The 23,171-nt window shown below is 39.5% G+C and overlaps 2 protein-coding genes across 7 annotated transcripts in view; one reads left to right on the top strand and one right to left on the bottom strand.

Moving 5' to 3' along the window:
• AIDA (axin interactor, dorsalization associated) overlaps window positions 1-12,470 on the top strand; it is a 31,280-nt gene extending 18,810 nt beyond the window's left edge. The window contains exons 6-11 of one of the 2 annotated variants that reach the window (XM_067292899.1): window positions 163-269; window positions 2,283-2,294; window positions 5,051-5,173; window positions 7,906-8,028; window positions 8,527-8,644; window positions 9,596-12,470. In XM_067292899.1, coding sequence (XP_067149000.1) covers window positions 163-269; window positions 2,283-2,294; window positions 5,051-5,173; window positions 7,906-8,028; window positions 8,527-8,644; window positions 9,596-9,692 — 580 coding nt within the window. In that variant the 3' untranslated portion in view covers window positions 9,693-12,470. The remainder of the gene's footprint in view (window positions 1-162; window positions 270-2,282; window positions 2,295-5,050; window positions 5,174-7,905; window positions 8,029-8,526; window positions 8,645-9,595) is intronic. The other variant, XM_067292900.1, reaches the window with a different exon arrangement.
• Window positions 12,471-13,285: 815 nt separating this feature from the next.
• Window positions 13,286-23,171, bottom strand: part of MIA3 (MIA SH3 domain ER export factor 3) — a 28,347-nt gene continuing 18,461 nt past the window's right edge. For 2 of the 5 annotated variants that reach the window (XM_067292897.1, XM_067292894.1), the window contains exons 9-29: window positions 22,589-22,677; window positions 22,359-22,436; window positions 22,162-22,272; window positions 21,305-21,376; window positions 20,989-21,093; window positions 20,071-20,193; window positions 19,838-19,961; window positions 18,892-18,947; window positions 18,720-18,810; window positions 18,444-18,582; window positions 17,106-17,207; window positions 16,955-17,015; window positions 16,796-16,831; window positions 16,628-16,695; window positions 16,249-16,346; window positions 16,039-16,170; window positions 15,763-15,831; window positions 15,563-15,639; window positions 15,340-15,411; window positions 14,545-14,701; window positions 13,286-14,172 (exon numbers count right to left, since the gene is read on the bottom strand). In XM_067292897.1, coding sequence (XP_067148998.1) covers window positions 13,841-14,172; window positions 14,545-14,701; window positions 15,340-15,411; window positions 15,563-15,639; window positions 15,763-15,831; window positions 16,039-16,170; window positions 16,249-16,346; window positions 16,628-16,695; window positions 16,796-16,831; window positions 16,955-17,015; window positions 17,106-17,207; window positions 18,444-18,582; window positions 18,720-18,810; window positions 18,892-18,947; window positions 19,838-19,961; window positions 20,071-20,193; window positions 20,989-21,093; window positions 21,305-21,376; window positions 22,162-22,272; window positions 22,359-22,436; window positions 22,589-22,677 — 2,192 coding nt within the window. In that variant the 3' untranslated portion in view covers window positions 13,286-13,840. Of the gene's footprint in view, window positions 14,173-14,544; window positions 15,208-15,339; window positions 15,412-15,562; window positions 15,640-15,762; window positions 15,832-16,038; window positions 16,171-16,248; window positions 16,347-16,627; window positions 16,696-16,795; window positions 16,832-16,954; window positions 17,016-17,105; window positions 17,208-18,443; window positions 18,583-18,719; window positions 18,811-18,891; window positions 18,948-19,837; window positions 19,962-20,070; window positions 20,194-20,988; window positions 21,094-21,304; window positions 21,377-22,161; window positions 22,273-22,358; window positions 22,437-22,588; window positions 22,678-23,171 lie in introns of those variants that run through there. The other 3 variants (XM_067292895.1, XM_067292896.1, XM_067292898.1) reach the window with 3 other exon arrangements.

The raw sequence follows: 23,171 nt of genomic DNA, 5'->3' as shown, positions 1-23,171 counted from the left end.
CCTCTGTCAGGTTCCAGAGGGTACAACAAGTGGCTAATTAGAAGCATGAGATGACATTAAAATATGTTGCTTCATCTCTACACTAACATGCTGACTTGTGAGTGGAAAGCCAGATGATAGCTCACTACCTCTGGTCTCACTTTTCTTTTTCATATTTTACAGGAAGATTTTAGCACCTGGAGAAGAGGAACACTTGGAATTTGAGGAGGATGATGAGGAAGGAGGAGCTGGAGCAGGGTCTCCAGACTCTTTTCCTGCTAGAGTTCCAGGTAGGGGCGCCAGCCTACGTAGCATACGTAAGTTCTGTCTCTGAGAAACCCCTTTCTCCACCTGTGATCTGAAAAGTTTGGATGAGGAACAACAGGCTAATGTAAACTCTAATGGTGTGTAGGAGAACCATGAAGGTGGCTGGTGTTTTTTTTCCTCAACAAACCATTTTTTATTGCAAAACAGATAACCTGTGTGATGGTACCATCTACCTTAAGTAATTCATCTTTATTTCTTTTTCAAACTTAGTATTTTCATTCCATGCACTTTCTTAATTGTATTATGTGAAGTGTTTCAAAGGCATTCAGATGTAAACTGTGGCAATGTTTGCTCCTGTAAGTAGCATCACCTCCTGCTGGGAATGTGATAAGTTGTTGCTGGTTAGTTTTCTGTTGCATTATCTGGTGAGAACAACAGTTTGGATTTAAGCCCTGCTGGGGAAGGATAAAGATGGGTAGCACTGGTTTTACTAGCTTATGTTCTTGTCCACATGAAAGCATTTGTAGAAATGGTTGTACCTGCTGATTCTGGAGAAGGTCTTCTCGTAGCTTCAGCTTTTGACAATTTACTAGGTAATAGAGCGGTACTTTCCAGTGGAAGGTCTTTTGGTTGCTGATCTAGTTTCTTTGCAGAAAAAATGAGTTTCTAGTTTTAGAGCAGCCTGGGAAACTTCTGAGTTCTGGAAAGCAATAACAAGTAGGGAAACTAGTGCTGGAATTATGGTTGAAAGAGCTGGGGTGTAGCATTACTTATACCTGAAGAAAACATGACCCTTTTCTTAGAATTGAGCCCATGGGTGCCACTGAATATTGTCCCTGTAGGCTATACTGATGTAGACTTGCAGAGTCTACAGTTGTTTACAGTAAGCTCACGAATAGGCTATAATACATTGTAATATTTCATTACTGACATTCTACTATCCTTATCTTTGTAATCCGTCATGATAAATCCATATGTGAAGATACATTCTGTCTGTCCTGATAGAACTTTCCATCTTTTGGAAATTTCATTTGGGCTTCCTCTGAGTGTATGTATATTTATCTCTAGTTATATTAATGTCCACAATTCTAGATTTTTCTGAGTGGAATTTAGCATTAAATCCTGCTTCTGCTGTTTGATGCTGACATCTCTAGGCAGCTAGATGGTTGACAAGTTTGAGGAAGAGGGAGACACACATTTCTAGGGTCTTTTTTCTTTACCTTTCAGCACACTGGTTAGATAAGGTTTAAGATGTGGAAAAAGTGAGAGAGATCTTGAGTAGCTCACTGGAATGGTGGTGAATCAGTAAGGTTGTGACCATTTACCATGGTGCCAACAGTTAACCTCTGTGCAACCCATTGAAGCTATATGGATATAATGGACATGGTTAGGGGCCTTGTATGTGCTTAAGAAAGAATCAGAGTTGACAGTAGACAGGTTGAATTTACAGTTAAATCCTTTTCTAAGAAGTCAGATATCCAAATCAGAAAGAAAAGAAGTTTGGGGCATATATTTTCTTACAGAATTACTCCTCATGATAATTCCATGCTTTAAGAGGAGGTGATAGTAATTCCTAAATTTACTGATGTTTTACATTGTAATCTTCATGAATTGCATATCTGTCTTTTCTGTTTGTTTGGTTTTTTTTTTTTTTTTTTTTTTTTTTGCATTAAGATAAACTTTCCCATAGCTATGTTAATCTAAACCCCCTGATTTGGTTTTGTACTACTTTGATAACACAGACCTTGTTTCCCTGTTGAATGTAAATTTTTGTGCGGTTTTCTCAGCTAATTCGATGTTGGGTTGTTGCTTTCTCTGGATAATGAGGCTTAAACCAAAACAGTTTGCAGCCTTCTAAGCTGAGCCTTATAAGTCTTAAGTAGATTTCCTTATTGAATTGATAGAACTGTGTTGCACTCTTTGCTTCTATATGCCTTTAATCCACAGTGCATAACTGTATTGTCTAACTGACCATGATCTTGTCTTCTACATGCATGGCTTCATCGTTATCACATTGCACCATTCATCTAACTCAGGAGCCAATGAAGGTATGATAACCTTTTAATACATACTGTAATTTCTTTGATCATGTTCATGTAGCTGTGACATCCTTCATTTAGCTCTTAATTTCAACCCTCAAAATACAGCCTCTGGTAAGAGTCAAAGAACTGAGCGTCTATTTGTTGATCTTTATCTGCCTCCTGTGCCAGAAAAAGGGAAGGTCATATTTGGTGATGTACCTTATATAGCGCTCTAGAAGTCTTGTGCTAATAAAAACATGCTGACTTGCAGTGTTGCCAAAGGTAGGCATAGCTAGCTTTTCTTTAGTGGAGTGCATGTTTGATGGGAAATCTTACACTAAATGTACTCATGTACTTATGACTTCAGTCCTATAAGGAGATGAGCTGATCCAATGGCATGCTGCCCCTAATGGTGAAGGTCTCCTGGCTGTGTACTCCTTTATTCCAGTGCTGTGCTGGCAGCAGACTCTTTTGTGAGCCATTTCCATTTGTGAACCCAGAAGGAGACTTGTTGTTCTTTCCCCTTTTCCTGGTGAGCTGAACTGGGGGCTGGGGCTGGAGAGACAGGACCCCTCTGTCTTGGTGGCAGTGAGCTGTTAGATTGGCTCCTGAAGGTGAAATGCACCTGTAGGAGGACACTTATTTCATCTGTAGGTGCTCTGTGCCTTCTCTGGCAATGACTCCCAGCCACCACGTCTGAAATGACTGCCACTTCCCTAATGAAAAGCCTCAGTGTGAGCCTGCTAAAGGCTAATGGGCCCAAGCCACGATGGCAGACTGGCATTGCAATGGCCAGCCCTACTAAAGATACCTCAGAGAGGTTACTGTCAGCTGATGTCTCCTATGTGAAATGACTACAGAGGCTTCAGCAAAAGACCTGCTGGGTGGCTGTGGCTCATATGAGCCGGGTGTATAGCTGCTATATTGCTTTGCTGGCTTGGCTGTTCCTCCAGCTGAAGTGGCAAAGAAACCATGTTTCCTTAGACACCATCTGTCCTACTGTTCTCTCACCCACTGAAAGTGAGCTTGACTTTTCTGTTCATTGCAACTCTGCAATTTCTGAAAAGCATTTTGCAGTAGATTTTTTCTTAAGCCGATTTTTTAATAATAAAAGGCAAAGTCTGATGCATCTATTAGGTTATTTTACATGTCAAATATCCTATCACTTGGTCCCTTTGAGTGATGGATAGGAAAACTGGAAGTTACAGCTGATTATGACTCTTGGCTGGACATGCTGCTCTTTGGAGGTAACTGAAAAGTAGCAGACCAAAATTTTGTGCCAAAGAGAAAATAGACTTGCTTCTGCCTTCCATAAGGTTGAAATGAGAACCCTGACTTTGAACATCTGTTCAAGAGATATAGCAGGATGAAACAGTTGTGTATATGCTTTTGGGCAGCAATAGATGTTCTCTCATAACTTTATTTTACCATTTCTCACTTTATGGTCAGAAGCCCATCCTGTTACTCCAGAAGGGTGGGTCAAATTCTGCCGTGATATGTTCTGAAGTGTCCGCAGATGTGGTACCAGAAGGTCATGAGTAGTAGCTAAGACAGAAGTACTAAAATGTACTGTATGGTAGATGTGATTCAAGCCTTGCTGATGATCCCAAGAGGGGGACTGAGTATGGGTGTGCTCATGAAATCATGCTGAAGCTGTGGCTTTAGTTCTAAGAGCAGAATATATGGTCCCTTTTCAGAGCCAGTCCTGCTAATACGGCAAAAAATCCTCAGTTCTCCAGCCCTTCAAGAATATCAGGGAAAAGAAGGATGAAGGAAAGCCCTCACTGGACTTGCCAAAGGAAACTATTAGTTTAGATCTCAAAGCCTTGGGATAGCGTTTTGTTTTTGTTTTTTGTTTTTAATTAGAAAATCAAAACTCTAAATGAAACTTGCTCATGAGTCTAAGCATTTTCTGTCTTGGTGCTTATTCGTTTAATACTAGAGTCAGGCTTTAATTAAGCCTGCCAACTTCTTCTAAAATCACCATGAAGAAACTACCCCGTTGTTGATTACAGAATCCCATGGCTTTCAGTGAGTTTGTACAATTTGAATTTCTTGCCAGCTGCACTCTATTCCTTAGTACTGCAAGGATTCACCTAAATTGACATCAGCCTGTGACCACAAAGATACCTGATGTTAAAGTTTCTTCATACAGAGCTAGTAACTCCTTCCTTAAAGCAGAAGGGATGCAAAAACTATTTTCCCCCACTTCCTTTAAGTCCCTGCCAATGGGATTTAGATAATTAAGAATCTTTCTTCTGCTTTCCTTTTGTCCAGTGGGATTCTCAACAATGCCATTTTCCTCCTTATTCTTCCAGTCTAAATGCTCAACATGAGGCCAAGTCATGTTCAGTGGGGTCAGTACTCCTGATTAAGTGTCTGAACTTCCTGCACTGCAGCTTGAATCCAGCCTCCCAAGTTTAATTCTTAAAAATGATATAAATTGAATTCCATGCATGAGTTATTTTGCATGAGAGCAAGAAAGAACACTTTAAACAAAGTTCCACTCTGTAGGGCATTACAGTTTTCTGTGGATTTATTTAACTTGAGGCAGTCTTGGGGGTTTTTTGGTGCAGGCTTTGAAGTCTGTCAAATGATGTTGTGTATCTGTGTACACAGACTTTCCCATAGTGCTGTGTGCTCTCAGGGTATGAATCCTTAGGCTTTGAACCCTCTCTGGAGAACAGCATCTTCCATGAAAGATGATAAACAGTAGATGGAATAAGCAAGGCCTCTGCTGTAAGATTACTTAAAGGGTTAATAATATGCTTTACTCTTTCCAGGTACTTTATTACCCAGATTGCCATCTGAACCCGGGATGACTTTACTCACCATCAACATAGAGAAAATTGGTCTGAAAGATGCTGGGCAGTGCATTGATCCTTACATCACAGTCAGTGTAAAGGGTAACGATTTCTGTTCCTGGCTCCTCATATCTGGTGTGGAGAAAGTGTGTTTTCTGAAAACTGTATTGATTTTTAAACCTACAGGGAGAAGTATTTGTTGCCTCTTTTTGATGCTTGCATCTTCTGTTGTGGACTTAGGGCTTTTATTTTAATCAAGGATAGGAAAATTCTATATTTGAGAGATACTGAGAGGTGAATCTCCTCCCTGCTCACTGAAGGAGAGACACTTGTCTTTGCACCCTGGGGTGTTTTCCCCAAGCTGGGAGCTGAGTATCAGTGACTTGGCAGACTGTACTTCTCTGTCCCATATTCTTCAGCTAACTCTGGAGAGCAGGTCCCTTTGGACTACTTGTACTCCCCAATACGTATTGGTTTCTGGACTTTGTGGAGGCAGAAAACCACCCCCCACTGGCACCATTATAAAGTCAGGAAGCAAAGCTTACAAGCGAAGTAAAACATAAAATGCAGTTCAGCCTTGGCAGTGAAATATCTCAGCCAAAGTCTAGTGGGCTAACAGCCCCCCCTCTGATAGCTGCCTTGAGTCTGGAAGAACCTCTCTCTGTCAGTCCAGGGTAAGTAGCATCAGGATTTCTCTCTATTTCAGATGGCGACATAGTTGATGGCTTTTGCTTGAGGCTAAGATTTTTGGTATTCTGAGTCTTTCTACTGGGAGTATCTGCCTCTTCCTCCTTCCCCATTTCTTAGCAGGAAGCTACTGTAGTCAGGATTGCTTACCCTTAACCTGCCCTGCTTGACTCATGCTTATCTTTACAATTTTTTGAGGTATATCATTTTTTGATTATCAGATAAAAAATATGTGGCTGAGCCCACATCCTCTAATTGTGTTTAGTTTTGATAGTGACCTTGTACATATCCTCTCTACATGTGCTATTAGAGACTAACGGTAGGGATAAAATATTTGTTAGATGTGTAATCAGGCTGCTTCCTCCACCAAACAAGTTCTTTGGTGGAGGTGAGGGTCATGGTATCTAATGTCACTTGAATCCCAGTGATGCTTCAAATGTTACCCGACAAATATGTAGACAGAAAGCTTTATCTAATCCTGCTTCCTGTGATGATTTTTCAATGGTCAAACCTTCTGCTTCACTCTGAAGCTTTGAGTTGTTCTCCTGGTTAGGGTGGAAGGCTGAGACATGACTCTAGTCTTCTCCAGCTGATACACTTGCCCTTTTTGTTTTCATTCTGGGAAAAATGCAGTATTTATTTGTTTATCATGTTGCTGTAGGTTTGCAGCATTATTTTTAGATTATGTAACTATTCTTCAGGCTCTGTTTCTCTAGTCACTTTTGGATCTTTCTTTGCCCCCAGTATGCTAGAAAGCTGAGGGACAGTGATTTCAATGGCAGGGCTAGCCAGACAGACGTGGTTTTGATCGAACTTAATTCTTTCCTGTTGAGTTTCTCTTGGCCAGCAGGGAAATACCAGTGCTAACGGGGTTCTAACACTGAATCCTGGAACTTATCAGAATTTGTAAAGCAAATAGTCAGTGTTCCCTTCCACTGAAGTGTTTGCCTTTCTTAACGTTGTTTGTCTTCAGAGCTAGCTTTTGTTTCCTTTCTGGAGCTAAGGGAGACTGTACTTTGTTAGGTTTGTTTTCCCGACAAGTGTCTCTGTTAACAGGTGGCGCTCTAGTTGCAGGCTTTTAATAAGCAGTTACCAAAGCTGCCAAGTAGTGGTGTAGAAAGTAGAATCAAAAAGAGTATGGGAGGCTATCATCTATTCTGTTAATAGTGATTTTATACTTTACTTCTCAAGATTTTTGGTGACAAAAAGTAACTCTGAAAAGTCATTTTGTCTGTCTTAAAAGAAGCCTCAAGATGCCTAGTAGTCACTTTCCCAGTCATCTTATACCAGGTCTGCTCTGCTATTGGCTTGGAGTGAGGTTTCCTGCATCATGCAAATGCATCATTGGTGACCCTTGCCTGCTCCCTGAAAGAAGTGTGTTCAGGGGCACTTTTGGGCCCCAGACTGAGCCTGTACCCTAGGCACACTGTCCATTACGTACTTGTAATCTTGACCACAACATTAGCAACTTGGCTCCACCTGAGGGAAAGGAAGCACTAATGAGAGAGAAGGAGAGTAAGAGGACAAAAGAGCACAAAGGTGCTGGTGTAAACAGCAGAAATTTATTGAGAAACAGTATTGTCTGTTCCGGCTTGTGCTTGATCAGCACAACCCGTGGCCAGTGCCGACTGCAGGAACGCAGCCCAACGGTCCCCGTCCCTCTACCTGTGAAGAGTTAAGAGGAGTAATGCACGCTGTGCCTAGGCAACAAAGCAAGGGGGCTGCAACGACTGCAGCTTGTGCAAGCTGTGCTATTTGCGCCATGCAGATCCTGTGTGGAGGGGAGCCTTGCGGTGCCTCTGCCTTTCTGCCTGTTCAGTGGCAATTCTGAAGCCCTGCTCAAGTCCTGCTTGCAGAGGGAATGGAATCCTTTGCTGGCAGCAGCAAGAAGTGTCCTCTTGAAATAAAGAGGGATAGTTCCAAATTTTCTTCTTAAACATTGTCAGAAGTTCACCTGCTTTCTCTTTGCAGTCAAAAGATAAGATTGCCTGTAGAGTATGATTGCCCCTTTTTAAGGTTAGGGAAAAATCCAGATGGACATTAATTTTCTGCGGATGTTTTAGAAGTTATTGTTAAATCTCTTGAAGAAAGCAAGACTTTAAAGTCTGAGAAGCTTCTGCCATTCTCATGGTATTTCTTTCCTGCAGATTTGAATGGGATAGATCTGACTCCTGTGCAAGATACTCCTGTGGCTCTGAGGAAGGAGGACACGTATGTCCATTTTAATGTGGACATTGAGATCCAGAAACATGTTGAAAAACTAACAAAAGGTATGTAGTGTCAGATATTGGAAATGGGGCCCAGGAGCTTTCAGAGTGTAGACACTAGGCTGCTCCTGATCTAATAAACAGGTTGTGCATGAGCTGCTACTGTAGGGCTCAAAATCCAGAAGTGGATAAAAATAGACCTTTACATCCTGTCTTTTTCAAATTGGTCATTGTGATGACTTGCAGACAAAAGAGGAATGAAAACAGATAAAAATGCAGCAGTCTGCTCTGTTACATATTGAGTTGCTTTATGACCTTCTCAAATCATTGGACTGTCATAACTGTTACCTGTATATGAGTAACTGAGTTGGGAGTGCAAGCTCACGTGAGTGTGGTGAGCAGTGTAAGAACATGGTGTATCTTTTGAGTAACTTATGAAATTGTTGGAGATAATTCTCTCCACTGTATGTAGAGCACCTTAATGGCAGATAAGTTTTCTGATAATTGTTGCCCATAATTTCCTTTCCATACTAACTTTCTAATAAACTACTTACGCTCTAGGTGCAGCTATTTTCTTTGAATTCAAACACTACAAGCCTAAGAAGAGGTTTACTAGCACCAAGTGCTTTGCTTTCATGGAGATGGATGAAATTAAACCTGGGGCAATTGTTATAGAACTGTAAGTGACTTGCGGTTATAGATGCCCGTGGCAGGTGCTACAGAGGAAACGAACTAGGCTTCAGTTACAATGAGTTGCTTGTTGCATCGAGGAAGGTTTTATGGACTCATTGGATTGACTTCCATAAGAAATATTCTACTTTTAATAAGAATGGAAGATAAAATGCTTTTAGACAAATAAAATGGCTAGAGACCTTTCTCAAAACTAGACTATTTCCAAATGAAATTGTGGTGTCTGTAACTGAATGAAGTTAACAAATTGTGTGTGGGAGTCTTTCATTTTGACCTTAGCTTGAGCATCGGATCAGCTGTATAAGAAAATATTGAACTCTCGTGAATTTCTAGTACAGAACTTCTATAAAGGAAATATGATTTGAGATGTTCGATATTGATTTAAATTTGAATTTTTATGAACATTTCAAAGCATTGTCTTTTTTTTTTTTTTTTTCCTCTAAGCAGGCAAGGAAATAGATTAGCCAGTTACACTGCAGTGTTTGTGATGTGCATCCTGTCCTTACTGTGTGGGTGAAGGTGTGTTGAGGGAGGTCTTTGGGGGGTTTTTTGAGAAAGAAGGGGAACTTGCAATTCAAAGCATCTTGAAGAAGTGTTTAACAAATGTCTCCATTGGCTGCAGTACTTCTGACATCCTGAATTAACTGGTACTGTATTTCCTAGGTTCCAGAGTATTATATCGGGAATTCTCCTTACATAAAGCTTACATGATTTTAAAAATTGAAATCTTTATTTTGCCAAAATAATATTCCAGAGAAAATACTGTTTGGAGTTTCTTCATGTGAATCTATTCATTATTGTTCATTTCAGTAAATCCTAACAACAGATGTATTTGAAAGATTATGGCAATAGGATCTGGACAGGACAAGCTTTTTAATATGCTTTCATTTTCCTGCATAGTCTTTAGCACTTGCATTAACTTACTTTCTTGTGGTTACAGGTACAAAAAACCCACTGACTTTAAAAGGAAGAAATTGCAACTGTTGACCAAGAAACCACTTTACCTTCACCTCCATCAAACATTGCACAAGGAATGACCCTATTTGTGAGACTTCTGTGAACTAAACCACAAGTCTGGTAGCTGTGTGTAGTAGCCTTAGCCTTCAAGGGGCAAGAAAAAAACAACTGTATTCATGCCAGTAGGTCAAATGGGACCATCACATACTGCACAGCACTACTACAGGGTCAGAGGCAAGCCTACCATTCAAGTGCAAGTTTTTTCAGTACCTTCCGGATACAGGTTTTTCTGAGAGCCCTGAAAAATTTTGACTGCTTTTCCTAATTTTGCTGTTCAGAATTTTTTTACCTTAACCATTATTCTCCTTTGCCTCAAACTCCACTGAAGGATGGAGACTGCCCCTTTGCCAAACCTGTAGCAATAAAGATGTGGCAGGCCTACTAACCTGGCTACACTTGCTGTGCTATTGTAGTTCCTCTCATCTGCATTTCAGAGTCCTCTGTAAAGGGCTGGGTGGCAGAAAACCAGGAAAAAGACAAGGTGAGGTGGGAAGGAGCTTGAGCTATCGCAAGTGGTGTAAAACGAGGGAGAGGAGGATGCTAGGTCAAGGCTGGGAGACAAGCTGGCCTCAGAAGAGCTCATCAGTCAGCTGGTCTTCTTTGATCAGGCTAGGAGGAGGAGATAACTGCAGATGAGAAAACTGAACTATGATTTTAGCAGCTGAATCTTAGTTCTTAGACTTGCCCAATCCACTTTTCCTAGTTTTAGATAAAATATATATTACAAACCTTTAAATCACAGTTACTCCCAGGTAGAGTTATTTTTTTTTCCTGTATCTTGTCACAGAACAATTTGCAAAGATGGGTGGAGAAAGAAGAGAGGCTTCATTTAGGGCCTCATGCTCATCTTGGGGGGGAATTTTACTGTTTTGGTGATAGCAGGACTGGCCCCTTAGTGTCTAACAAACAGTGTCAATTATTTTCCAGAGCTTTTAATAAAGTAGATCTGGCTAGCAGGTTGACCCACCTTTTACATGAAACTGCTGTTTTTTATGGAAACTGATTGTATGCAGTTTTCTGCATATTTTGTGCAAGTCTGGAAACTTATTCTAAAATTACCTTTTTATGTAAGTAGATAGGATTATCCTTTATTTTCTATATTATTGATTCAGTGTGTAATAAGCTGCAGGACATTGGCTTATTATAACACAATTTCACTCACTTTTTGACCTAATAAAGGGACAGAAGTAGAACCCAGTCAAACCTTTCATATATTTGAGTGGATATTTAATACAATACTTTAAGGTCTGATATACTTCTTGCGTATCTAACTAGTGCCTAAATATTCTGCTATGCTAACAAAAGACCCAGCACCCAAAACAGTGTCAAATGTTAGGTTTTTTTAAACCATCTGGATGAAGATGTATTACTAATTCCTCTTCTCTGTCATGTAACATTAGGATGTTGCAGAATGCTTTAAGAAAAAGGATGTTACTTCTCCTTGTGACCCTTTGTCTGTTCATAAGGAGGTATTCAGAATTCTTTGTTTTACCATATTGATGAGGATAAAAAGCTGCTTCTGAATGTCCTTATCTTCTCTCTTTTCCTCTGTTCTGGCATAACCAAGGACATAAACTTTCCTCACTCAACACAATTATTTAACTGTTATGACAAAAACAGCAACAGTTACTCAAATTCCATTAATGGTTGAAAAAAAAACTATAGAAGTACAATTGTATTTTCCTGTTTACAGGTCTTTGAAAGACCCCCAGTGGTATTATGTCTGATACTTCAGAATATCAAGTCCTAAAAAAATCCCCATGAGTTACGGAAATACCTCTAATTGATTGAGGCATGCCAGATACCATCCAAAAGAAGGATGCATACATTCTTAGAAACAAAACAAAAAAAAGCCAGCAACTTTATCCTTCAAACTCTGTAAAAAGGCTGGACAAATCCTGATGGAGCAAAACATTAGTTTAACTTCTACAGTTGCAAATAAATCTGAGTTAAGTCAATAGCTGTATTGATTTGCCAACAGTGCTTTGCTGGCTTAGGCCTCTTTCTAACCTAAAAATCTATAGCACCAGGCTTTTGCATGACGCATACATCTCGTCTTGCTCAGCAAGTGAATATTCTGTGGCTCTGTCTCTGGTCTGACATCCTACTGTTTCTTTTAGCGTCACTCAATACCTGGTAAAAGCACTGAACTAAGTTGTGCGTTCTGCCTGTGACTAACAGCATGCTTGCCCTCCTCCTGCTGCTCCCAGAGGATGATTCCTTCCAGCTGAAAGTTGTGTTAATGCTAACTGAAGTGGGCAAGGGAAGAGACATTAAATATCATAAAACTTTGTGTTGGGGAAGAAGAGATGCTAAACTAGGAGAATCCAACTTTCAAATACATATGTTCAATGTCTATGTAATTAGCCACCATTCAAATTGAACATTTTCATTTGAATTACAAACCCACTGTTTCAGCTACTTACCTTGACTCTTCCCTAGCTTGTAGATGTCTGTATTAACTCCAGTTATATGACATGTCAACTTTGAAGTATTTTTGTTAAATACACAAGTAGAGCTTTGTATTTAACTAATTGTGAATTAATGTTTGTAGTGTGAAATACCATTTTTAAAGTTGCTTCTATTCTTTGCATTTTTTTCTGCAAACTGGCTTTCATTGAAAGAACTACTCCACAAAACACAAGCTCCTACATGTATTGTTTTATGCTTTAGTGATGTTCTATCTTGTCTTTCATCTTAAATCTAAAGCTTACTACTTGTACTGTAAGAATGTAACACCTACATGACAAGTTTAATGGCTGCTTGTACTCTGGCAGTAAAGCTATAATGGTCTTTCATTAGGTTTTTTTATTATTTCTAATTGTTTTCTCTTCCCCTGTTTCTCCCTAAGTATTTCTGTACAGAGTATTGTTAAAACTGCTTAGTGTCTAGATAATTGGCCTGCTATGCCCAATATTACATATTTCTTCAAAGGGCTAACCCTTACCTTCAGGGATTTCATTGAACATCTGCAGGCGTACAGTGTGTTTTTAAAGTTATCTCATGTTCTGTGTATATAAGCTGATTTGAAGCAATATAGGTTAATAGGGCTTACTTAAAACCACTCTGCTTGAGGAAAAAAAATTTTTTTTTTTTTTAAATACAATGTTAAGTGAAAAAGGCTGTAAAACACAGACTTAATGCCAGGGAAGCTGAATTGTTCTTGAACACAAAGATTTAAACCTCAGTTCTCAAACCCTGCTTAATATGCTGCTTTCTGCCTCTTCTCTTCTGAATGCTCTAGGAAGCCAGTTTTGAAAGCAGAAAGTGGTTACTAAATTTCTTCATTTCTAGAATCCTAGAGCCCTAACCTGTATTTCTGAACTAACCCCATGATTGTGGCATTCAAGAGCTCAGGCTGTCCATAGTTTCCAGCACTATACTGCCTTTCAGTTGAGGTCTGCATCCCCCACTATCTTCATACATGAAGCAAGTCAGTAATGTGCTAGACCAGTTCAGCATAAGGTTAACACAATCATTAATTTTACAACCTATGCAATTACTCAGCCTTGATTCAGTTCTTAACTTGATCATGGCTCTAGCATTCTTTGGTTACATGACTGAAGCGATGTCCTTTCTGAATAAAAAAAGAAAAAGGCACTGGAACAAAGTCTTGAGGGTTTAGCAAAAGGAATTTTGCTTTTTATTATAACTTGCCTTTGAATACAGTATCATTTGTGCTTCTGATCTCTGACCAGACATCTTTAAAAAAAAAGTCCTTAGACTCCTATGTAAACCCCTGGTCTACAATAACTGCAGCTTAATGATGTGATGGAGAAGGCAGGTAAGATAGCATTTTACTTAAAAATTATTTCCACAGGAAATGATTTGATTTACATTTTTCACGAAATTAGTTCATTCACCAATTGGTTACATAGGCTACATTTAATTAAAACTAGCCACACCGGTACTTCCTTTCTATTGCACGTTTAGAGTAGGTTCAAGTCCATCACAAAAAAGTTCTTGCAGCCCAAGAGGATGGATGAGTTTAAGGTGATCATAAATGCACATAAGATGTCTGTAGCAATTGGATAAAAATTAATCCTGCAAAAGCTGAAATATACTGAAATGAGATAAACGGCTTTGAACAGAGAACCATCTTCTAAAGTCCTGACTGCAGGAAGTGTGCTAGAGTCCATTCCATTGAGCTGCTGATCAGACACTGCAGTTATGGTTTCTGTGCTGGAGGCTGTGTATAGTCCTTTGAGCCTGCCGGTGGTGGTGGTGGTGGAGGGCTTGCTGGGTAGTCTCTAGGTCCTGATGGTGTCAAGTCTCTATTAGGAGAAGGCGTATAGTCTCTCAAGCCAGGTGGGGGTAGCCGTGGGCCTGGAGGATAATCTCTTGGGCCATGAGGACCTAGGGGTCGAAAAGGAGGATGCCCACGTCCATATCCTCTTGGATCTGGAGGCGGTAGTGAGCCAGGAGGCAGATCTCTCATTCCTAAGGGCGGGCCAGGTAAGAAGTCTCGTACAGCTGCAGGTGGTAAGGGAGCACCACGAACTAGAAGAAAAAGACACTGAGTTAAGAGAAATTTTGCTCAAATCTAAACATTAAGCTCCCAACTTGTTCCTCATTTTGTAATTTGTTGAAGCATCTCTGGGGTGGATCACTATCACATGCAGACTTCACATGCCATGAATTATATTCTAGTGCCTTTTGGCAGCTGGTTTCCAGTTTAGACTTAACAGGGAGAAACACCTAGAAATTAAGGAGGCTTGAAAAAAGCCTGTCCAGACCTACTGGGCAAGACAGCTAAGCCTCATGAAGAACAGGGAAGCTGTGTGCTAAGAGATGGCAGATTCTCGGTTCTGCAGTAGGCTTCTGGGAAGCACAGGGGGAGATCAGTTTCAGGACAAAGCAGTGGAACTATACCTAGGGGCCCAGGAAGAGGTCGAGGCCCAAAGTGCCCACGGAGAGGAGCTGGTGGAGGTCCATATCGAACAGGTGGTGGAAGTGGAGGTCCCATCACTGGAGAGGTCATGATAGGTGTCCCAGGGAAAGAAGGTGGGCCTTTCGGACTAATATTAGCCTGTGCAAGATTAGGTTAATACTTCAATGTGTGACTCACTGCATCAGAGAAATATTGACACTGCTGAACACCACGATCACTCACCCAAATGCGAAGAGACAGAAGAAAAATATATATATTAACCAATTGGAAAATAGCAAGATTCACTGCACCTTCATTGCCCCTTTGCACAGAACATTGCTTGCTCTACCTAGGAGTGAATACTTAGTGTACCTTCTGGGAGGACAGTTTTAGCTAAAGAGCACTTCCATCCCTTTCAAAGTGTCCTTGACCACCCCTTTGGGCCTCAGAGCTCCTAAAACAGCCAGCAACCCTCCAAAGGTAAAGGGCCTGGCTCCTTATTTTACATATGGAATAGTGCTTAAATACCACAGGTAAGACAGCTTCTCAGGATTATTGTTGTAGTCACTCCAAAGTGAAGTGTTTGTCTGCAGTCCTTAACAAGAAAGACCTCATTTTCTCAATTCCATGAAAATGAAACAGCAACTGTTCATCATTAAAGAGACCTTTTGAGACAGAGGTATAAGCCCTTGGTTAGTTTTGCAGAGCATTTTGTTATTTAGAAGTTCAGAACACCAAGCCTGTTATTCCTCTCCACCAAAGCAGAGTAACACCATATTCAGTCTCTGAATACTCACTGTAGCTGGTTCAAAAGATGAAGATGAATCAGTAGTTACACAAGGGGCTTCAGACTCTTTGGGAGAGGGCTGCTTTTTTTGGGGAAGGGGGGGAACGGACAGCAAATAAGGATAGTGACATGATATAGACAAGACAGAACATGATACAGTTAAAGAAGAAGCAGGAAGTACAGTAAATCACATATTAGAAATGCTTCCTGAAGGTTTTTTTTTTCCAGCTTACCACTCCATCCATTGCTGCAGAAGGGGAGGAGGTTCTTGGTGCAGTACTGATCAGGGATGCTACTGCAGGCCCCAGATCTGTAAAGAGAGCCGCAATTGCATGCCTTATCCTGCTTTGGGCAAAAGGAAGATGGTTTTTCAATTTCTGAAATGAAAGAATAGCTGAGTGAGTTGCAGTTGGCTGCATGCCACATAACTTACCAGGAACAGACATCCTTCCAGATAGCTCTGGTGGCCTTCGTGGAGCAGAGGGGCCATCTACCACTGTACCTTAAGGGAAACAAGAACCCCACAGAGCCTAATCAACACATGCCTGAGCTATTTCTATTAAAAAACAAAATAAACAAAAAAACCAACAGGTTTATTATAAAGCAGGTGTCAATACTTACACTACCCCCAGAATCAGACCAAAACTTAGCATTCTTGGGGTTTTAGCATGAGAGATACTTGTGACAGAAAGGAAGCTTCACCACTTACCAAATTCACCTCTTGAGCCTTCCCTTCGAGGAGCAGAAAGGGGACGACCAGAAACTTCAATCATCTGTGTGGGAGAAGGATTTCCTCCACTCACAGGCGATGGGCCAAAAGAGCCATCTCGGCTTAAGGGCCCTACATGAAAGAAACATTTGATTTACTTCTCTAAACTGACTCAGAGACCAAAGTTTTGGGAGAAACAGCAGCATTTACCTCTTCGTGGAGGGACCTGGCGATCAGGTCTGCCTGGAGTTGGCTTGACAATTAATGGTCTTTGAAGCATGACAATTTTTTGGTTCACTTCTATTAATCTATTTTTTAAAAAAAAGATTTTTTTTATTCAAGTAATACATACGAGTTATTTATTATGATGTAACACTATCATAAGCAAGCTGCATTGTGAAACATTAGAGTTTTTCACCAAGAATGTGTATTTACACCATCAAAACAGTTTAACTAGTTTAAAATTAGTAACTCAGATGTGCACTGCACATTCCAGGCTAACAAGCACTTGCATAGTTTGAGCTTCTTTTCTCCTAAGTCACACAGAGCATGTTCAAAAAGCAGTACAAATGATCTGTCCTGTACTTACTTTTGCCTCAAGTTGGCTGCTTCTCTTTTTTCTTCAGCCAAGGCCCTCTCAGCAGAGCGAGCAATAAGCTATTAGGGGAAAATATTGTCAACTGCATTAACTGCACCAACCTGAAGCTAAATGCAAAGTGTTTGCTTTATACAGTCTGAAAAGGAAGAACATTCTTACCCAATTGTCATGTGCCTTTTTCTCATGAGCAGCAATCTGAGAAGAAAATAAGTGTTTTAGCTTATTTTTTCCAAAAACTAATACTGCCAACAACTCACTACAGAGCATTAGAATGATGAAGTAAATTGTGACACAGTAACAAGCAAGCAGGAAGTTTACCTGATTTTTGTAAGATCGCTCTGTTTTTTGCAATTCTTCTTCCATATCTTGAATCCTTTGCCTGTCAAAAAAAAGAGGGGAAGGGGCTTAAATGAATTTTCTTCAACAGCTGAAATAAAGGAAAACAACAATCTTAAGAAACTGAAGTTACTTGTAAACTTTCACTTCCTCAATGGCCAGCACTGCTTTTTCATCTGCAGCAGACAATTTCTGCTCCTTCTCCTGGCGCTCATACTCTTCCTGGGTGAGTTTTCTATACAGTGGAAAAAAATGTTTATGTATGCGTGTGTATACATACACACACACACACACGTATATGTATGTATAGACACACAGCCTTTTTAACCTTATGGTTCATCAATACTTGCATTTTTGACATTTTTCTAGTAGTATTTAAAAGAGGCCAATAATGTGTTCATGTCTTACAATAGCTATCCCATAAGAATGGAACCATTAAACTAGTATGTCAATTATGGCTAATAACCAATTCAACATAAGCCATTTCCTTAGCTACATGTGGAAACAATTTTCCCCAAGAAATTTGTGGGAAGTCCTTCATTCAAATCAAGAGGCAGCAATGGGCAATGCAACTTCCTAAAAGTTTTTGAAGGAATATAAATCCTTCAGCTACAGAGGTCAAGAGGAAGCTTTTCATGAAAGGTGGGTTATCCTTTACCTCCCTATTACGTGTTTACTACATCAGAATGCTGAGTAACGAGATCAGTCAGTTTCACTTTTGAGCCTCAATACCTTAAATTCGTTCCAACCTTGTGCTTCAGCCCAACACACACTTGAGCCCTAGAACTTTCAACTGCTTCTCTACCAGAATTTCAATTTTCCTGAAGAATTTTTTAGATGAAAATATCTGAGTCATATCTCAAATTTTCCCCACAAAATTGAGATAGTATTACAGACATTTCAACAAGTGAGTAAAAATAAATGAGGAGTGAACACAACTGAGAAATACACAGCTAGTTCTTCACTCCTGGTAATTAATTCATTTCAGCTATTGCCAGGAACCCAATCTTAATTTAGCCCTTTGAAAATGCAAAAAGCACACAAGGCTAAAATACTAAGTTCCTACATTATGAAAGATAGATTCATTGAACTGAGGCTCAGAATAACTGAAACAATCAATAGTCACCATCTTCTCCTTGTCATTTCTGAACAAGATGACACACCAACCACAGAGTTTGCAGACCAAGCTACCTGGACAAAAGTCTGAAGTTTCACCTGTTTCCCTCCAAAAAAGTTTTTACACTAGAAACAATATTGTGTGTGAAAAAAATTGAGTTTTTGAGAATCTGTGGAATGGCAAAAAAAAAATAAAATAAAAAATAAAAAATTTGGGCTTCAACCATACTGAAGCAGTAGCCATCACCATTCATTCAATACAACTTGAAGTCATTTGAGCCTACTGAGCAAAGATCACTTGAACAGTGCATGTCATACAATATGCTCTCTTGTAGAAAAATAATGAAAGACTTACTTCTGGAGCGCCATCTCTTTCTGCTGGTAAAGTTCACTGAGAATCTCCACTTTCTGCTGTAATGTTTTGCATTCATTTTCCAGCCGAGCTTTGGCTGACTGCAGTGAACAGGAGTCATGTTCTAATTTTTTTATTTGCTCTGTTGGAGAAACAAGGATAGGTGAGGAAGTCAAAGGGAGTTGCTATGAGAACCATTATGCAACTTAAGTGTTCTAAGGTTTCTTTTTAAGCCACAGACAGAATTTTTACAGCAAACAATTCTTTTGCTACGGCTACCTTCTAGCTCATGTCTTGCTGTTACTTCATCACTCAATTTGGATTGCAGAAGATCTCTGTCTTCTTCAGCTATGGATAACATAGTTTTTACCTGAAAACAGGAGCAAGAAGTTTATCATCATATGTACAGCAGTAATGGGGCTGTATTTATTAGATATCTTGTGCAGCATACCCTCGAGACATCCATCATTTGCTTTATCTGAGTCTTCATCTTCTCACTCTCATTATCTAAGAAAAAAAAAAATATATGTATATTTTTCCCCCCATTTCTTAACCCCAATTCCCTGGAATCAAAAGATGTTAATAACAACATACTCCACTTTTTAAACTGGGATAAGTTTCTTTACATGTTGAAACAAAGGGGGAGGGGGAGAAGGGGGAAAACAAACACAGTAGTAATTATCTGATATCGCAATTCAGTGACCAGCACAAGAGAACTAGAACATTTATTCCAAAAGGCATTCAGAAGGTTTTTTGTCACTCCTTCTAGCCACCACACTAATATTAATGCGAATGCAGTATCTGCTATTGGAAATAGTATCTGAAAATCAAGAACTGGGAATTTCCAGCCCATAGATGATGTAAGGTTAAGAGAGAAAGATGAAGAAAAAAAGAAAGAAAAACAGGTCTTCAAAACCAGAGATATAGCAAATATGAATAACAGCAAGGATTCTATACTTCCTAAATAGTTTTGAAAACTTCTATTTCAGTCTCTCACACTTAAAAAATGTGATTATCTAAAGTAGTTATATATGCTGAGGTACCCATAATACTTGTACAAAAAATAAACCTAGCATAACAGCAAAGCTGAGATTCTCAGATTTTGCAATGGTCTTAACTGCTAATCTTTAGGCCCTTCATCTTTATAGCTTTCATTACACTTACAATACACCCAAACACTATTCTAAAAGCAATTATAATCCTCTTAACCATTTTTTCCCTTGGAGTTAGGAAGCATTTTGTGTTGTTTGAGGATTAAACCCTTCAGTCTCTTAACTCATAAGCAGCTACAAGCATGGATTCTCCCTGTTCCCCATGATAAAGCATATAATAAAGGTGGTATGTTCATGTTGTATCTACCGTATGTGTTTAATAGCCAAAAGGCAGGATTATTGTACCTGGTAACTCTCCATTGGCCAGATCGTCTTCTGTACTCCATTCATGCCCTTCACCATCCTTCTTAGCCTCAGAGGCAGGAGCTATGTCAAGCTGCTTCAGCTGCATAATGCAGTTAGTTAAAACCTAATGAAGAAATCAAAGGATCACTCAAGGAGTATTGCTCTGCATTCTATAAAGTATTCCACACTATTTTACAGTGTGTAATATTCAAAGCTTGTTGAAGAGAACTTACTTCAATTTCATTTTCCTTGTAGGCGAGTGCTTCTTCTATGTCTTTCTGAGACTTCTGATACAATTTAATTTGCTCACTGAGCTCAGTATGTCTCTCACTCCAACCTTCAGCTTCTTTTAGTAGCTGTATGAAGAATCAAGGCAAGGTTTTTGTTTTTTTATTCTTAGTACAGGATAGATGTAATTAAAGTCTTTTACTACTAGCTCTGGTGATAACTGATCACCGAAGATCACAGAAAAAGGGTAAGATTCACAATTATCCCATTCATCACTAGTCTACTAGTAGAACTGGATGTTGGAAATCTTTCTGCAATTTATATTACTAGGCACTTCTACAAATTTGATGTTTTTTCATTCAATATTCCAACATTAGAACCAAACTGCTCACATGCTTCAAAAATAATAGGAATTAACTGCAATCCAGTGACAACTAAACCAGGTTCCTTAAAATGACTATTACTTCATATACAGAGAAAGAGAACATAGATATTTGCAATTAATCTGTAGAAGGACAGTCATAACATTTCAAGGCTAAAGGGCCTGCCTATCTGTCTTAGCTTCAGAACTGCTTCTTGGCAATTCTTTAGTGTGACTTCCTTCAGTCTTGTCCCCAAACAGAATCTCCTGATCACAGGGACCATCACGTCAATATAGACTTTCTATGAAGTTACTGATAAAAACTGAATCACTGGAACTGGCAAAGCCATCATAATGGAAACACATGGCTCATTTGCACAAAAAAAACTGTTAAAACAAGTGGTTTAAGTTTCATCATAATACTATGAAATACAAAATCCTGACGTGTTAAGAAACAGAGGAGAAAGAATCAGACTGAAGTTATACTCAAGAAGACTAGGAAAAATGTCCAGACATTTCATTCAAAGGAGAAACAAAGTTGCCTGGCCTGGAAATAACTTACTTGCTCCTTGCTCTTTTTCAGCCTAGCATTCTCTTCCTGCACATGATGAAGCTCAGATTTCACCTTTTCTTCGCTTAGTTTAGCTTCATTAAGGGCTATCTGCACCTATGTATTAAACAAAAATGAACAAAAAAAGAGAGAAATTTAAACTGAATGGAATAAGAACTACATATTGCTTGGTAACATATAAAGATATACACGCACAAACAACCTGGAACCTGGCAAGCTAGCATCTGCTATTAGATCTTAGACATGAGTTTTCCCTGTACAAAATATTGTACCTATGAATGTTGAGAAGATGTAGGTAATGCTTTACCTCCGAAAGCTCTACAGAATGCACACTGATAACTTCTTGAAGTTTCTCCAAGGACTTCTGGGTTTCAGAGATCTATATAAGAAAAAGATGAGCAGTGACTTTGCATTAGCCTGGTACATGCCTTAGCATGTAATTATTTTATCTGTATATTTTGGAAGCATAAGAAGAAATTCAAAGCACCAACCAATCCCTAATTAGAACAACCACTGGACTAGTAGCACCACAGCGCTGCCTTAACAGCCATGCAGAACATAAAAACAAACTGGAGGTTAGAATCAGCTTCCCCCGTGACTCTGCCTGTCTGTGGCTGGGAAAGTTCCGTGTTCATCTGCACGGTCTAGAACGAAAGTACCACGTGCTGCTGTCATTAGCAATAACCTTTGATCAAAAACAACACCAAAGTACTTGCTGGAACTTACCATTATTAGAACAAAAAGGGGGGGGGAAGACTAGAAGACCTACAGACAACAAGAACAAGGGGCAGCTCAGAGTGTCACTCCTACTGAAGAACTAGGTGCTTCTCCTCAGCAAAAGGAAATTTCTTATACCAACCTCAAAGCCTCAGCCCATATTTTTAAGGAACTTCCTGGCTTTGGTAGGAAGCACTAGACCAGCCCAAGACTGGAGTACATCTGTTTGCATGCGAAGGCACATAACTGCAGAGATTCATCAACATCTTACAGAATCAATATAAATTTCAGTTCATCCCAAGTTCAAGGGGGCAATTCATTTCAGTTCTCCTTCTGAAGTGGTTCATCTTGTTTGCTCTACCTCTATCTGTTCACCCATCAGAGAGTGACCACCTTTAAGGCACATAAGTTAAGGACAACATAAGCCATTAGTGTGATTGCTCTTACCTTGCTCTGTTTCTTCTCATTCTGTTTTCTCTCTGTTTCAAGCATTGTGTGCAGGTTTTTTACTTTGTCATCCAGCAGACGATTTGTTTCTTCCAGCCCTTTGACAGTATCCTAAAAATAAAGGACACATGACCGACTAAAGCAAGTTTTTATTAATGTCTTTACTTTCAGTACAACAAGAATGAACTGCATGTTACCTTAAGCTCTGCAGCTTCATCTGAGAACACATTTTTTTGTTTTTGGGCCACTTTCACCGATTCCTTTGCTTCCTTTATCTAAGTACAGAAACAATCAAACAGAGCTGAGGAAACCGTCAACATAATATTCAGTAAGAACAGAAAATTAAAAGATATTAGCTGTTGTATTGACTGTGTCATTAAACCAAAAATAGAAAGTTATGAAGCATGACAAGAACACAGAATGATACCTTCTTATCGTACTCTGACATCTTTTCTAGGATTTCTGTTTTTTCTTGTAGAAGGTTTTTAATCTTTTCTGCAAGTTGCTTTTCAGTCACTAGGAAGAAAAATAAAGTTTGCAGTAATTGTACTTCCTGGAAAAAATTCAGAGCTATCATTACTACCACTTTAGGGAACATTTTCAAGTAGGGACTAAAGCACAAATCAGGATACCGTCAGTTCCTTGGCAGTCAGCCCCTTCTGCAGAAGTCTAAGCATCTTGAGCTTTCATGTAAAGTTAGGACTCAAAACAACTTCAGACAGTTAAGCACCAAACACTGACACAAAGCATATAGCTCTTGCATTTGCTTCATAGAAGCCAGTCACAGAATGCACACTAGAGCAGACTGAGGTGCTTGCTATACCTAGATGATATATGTTCAAGGGAAGAACTGCCAGTGAGGATGTCAGCGCACCCTCAGACTGCTGCTCTGAGACTCAAGGAGATGCAAACACCTTCCCTAACAACCAGTTCTTTCTGCTGTACTGAAACTGAAACTTTGGTCAGCAAAGAATAGGACAAAAGCTTTGAAAGATCTACTGTGAACAGAA

The sequence above is a fragment of the Apteryx mantelli genome, chromosome 3, assembly GCF_036417845.1.
Source record: "Apteryx mantelli isolate bAptMan1 chromosome 3, bAptMan1.hap1, whole genome shotgun sequence".
In the NCBI taxonomy this organism is placed as follows: Eukaryota; Metazoa; Chordata; class Aves; order Apterygiformes; family Apterygidae; genus Apteryx; species Apteryx mantelli.
Note: the sequence above shows the minus strand (reverse complement) of the source record. Positions and strands in the feature narration are given on the sequence as shown.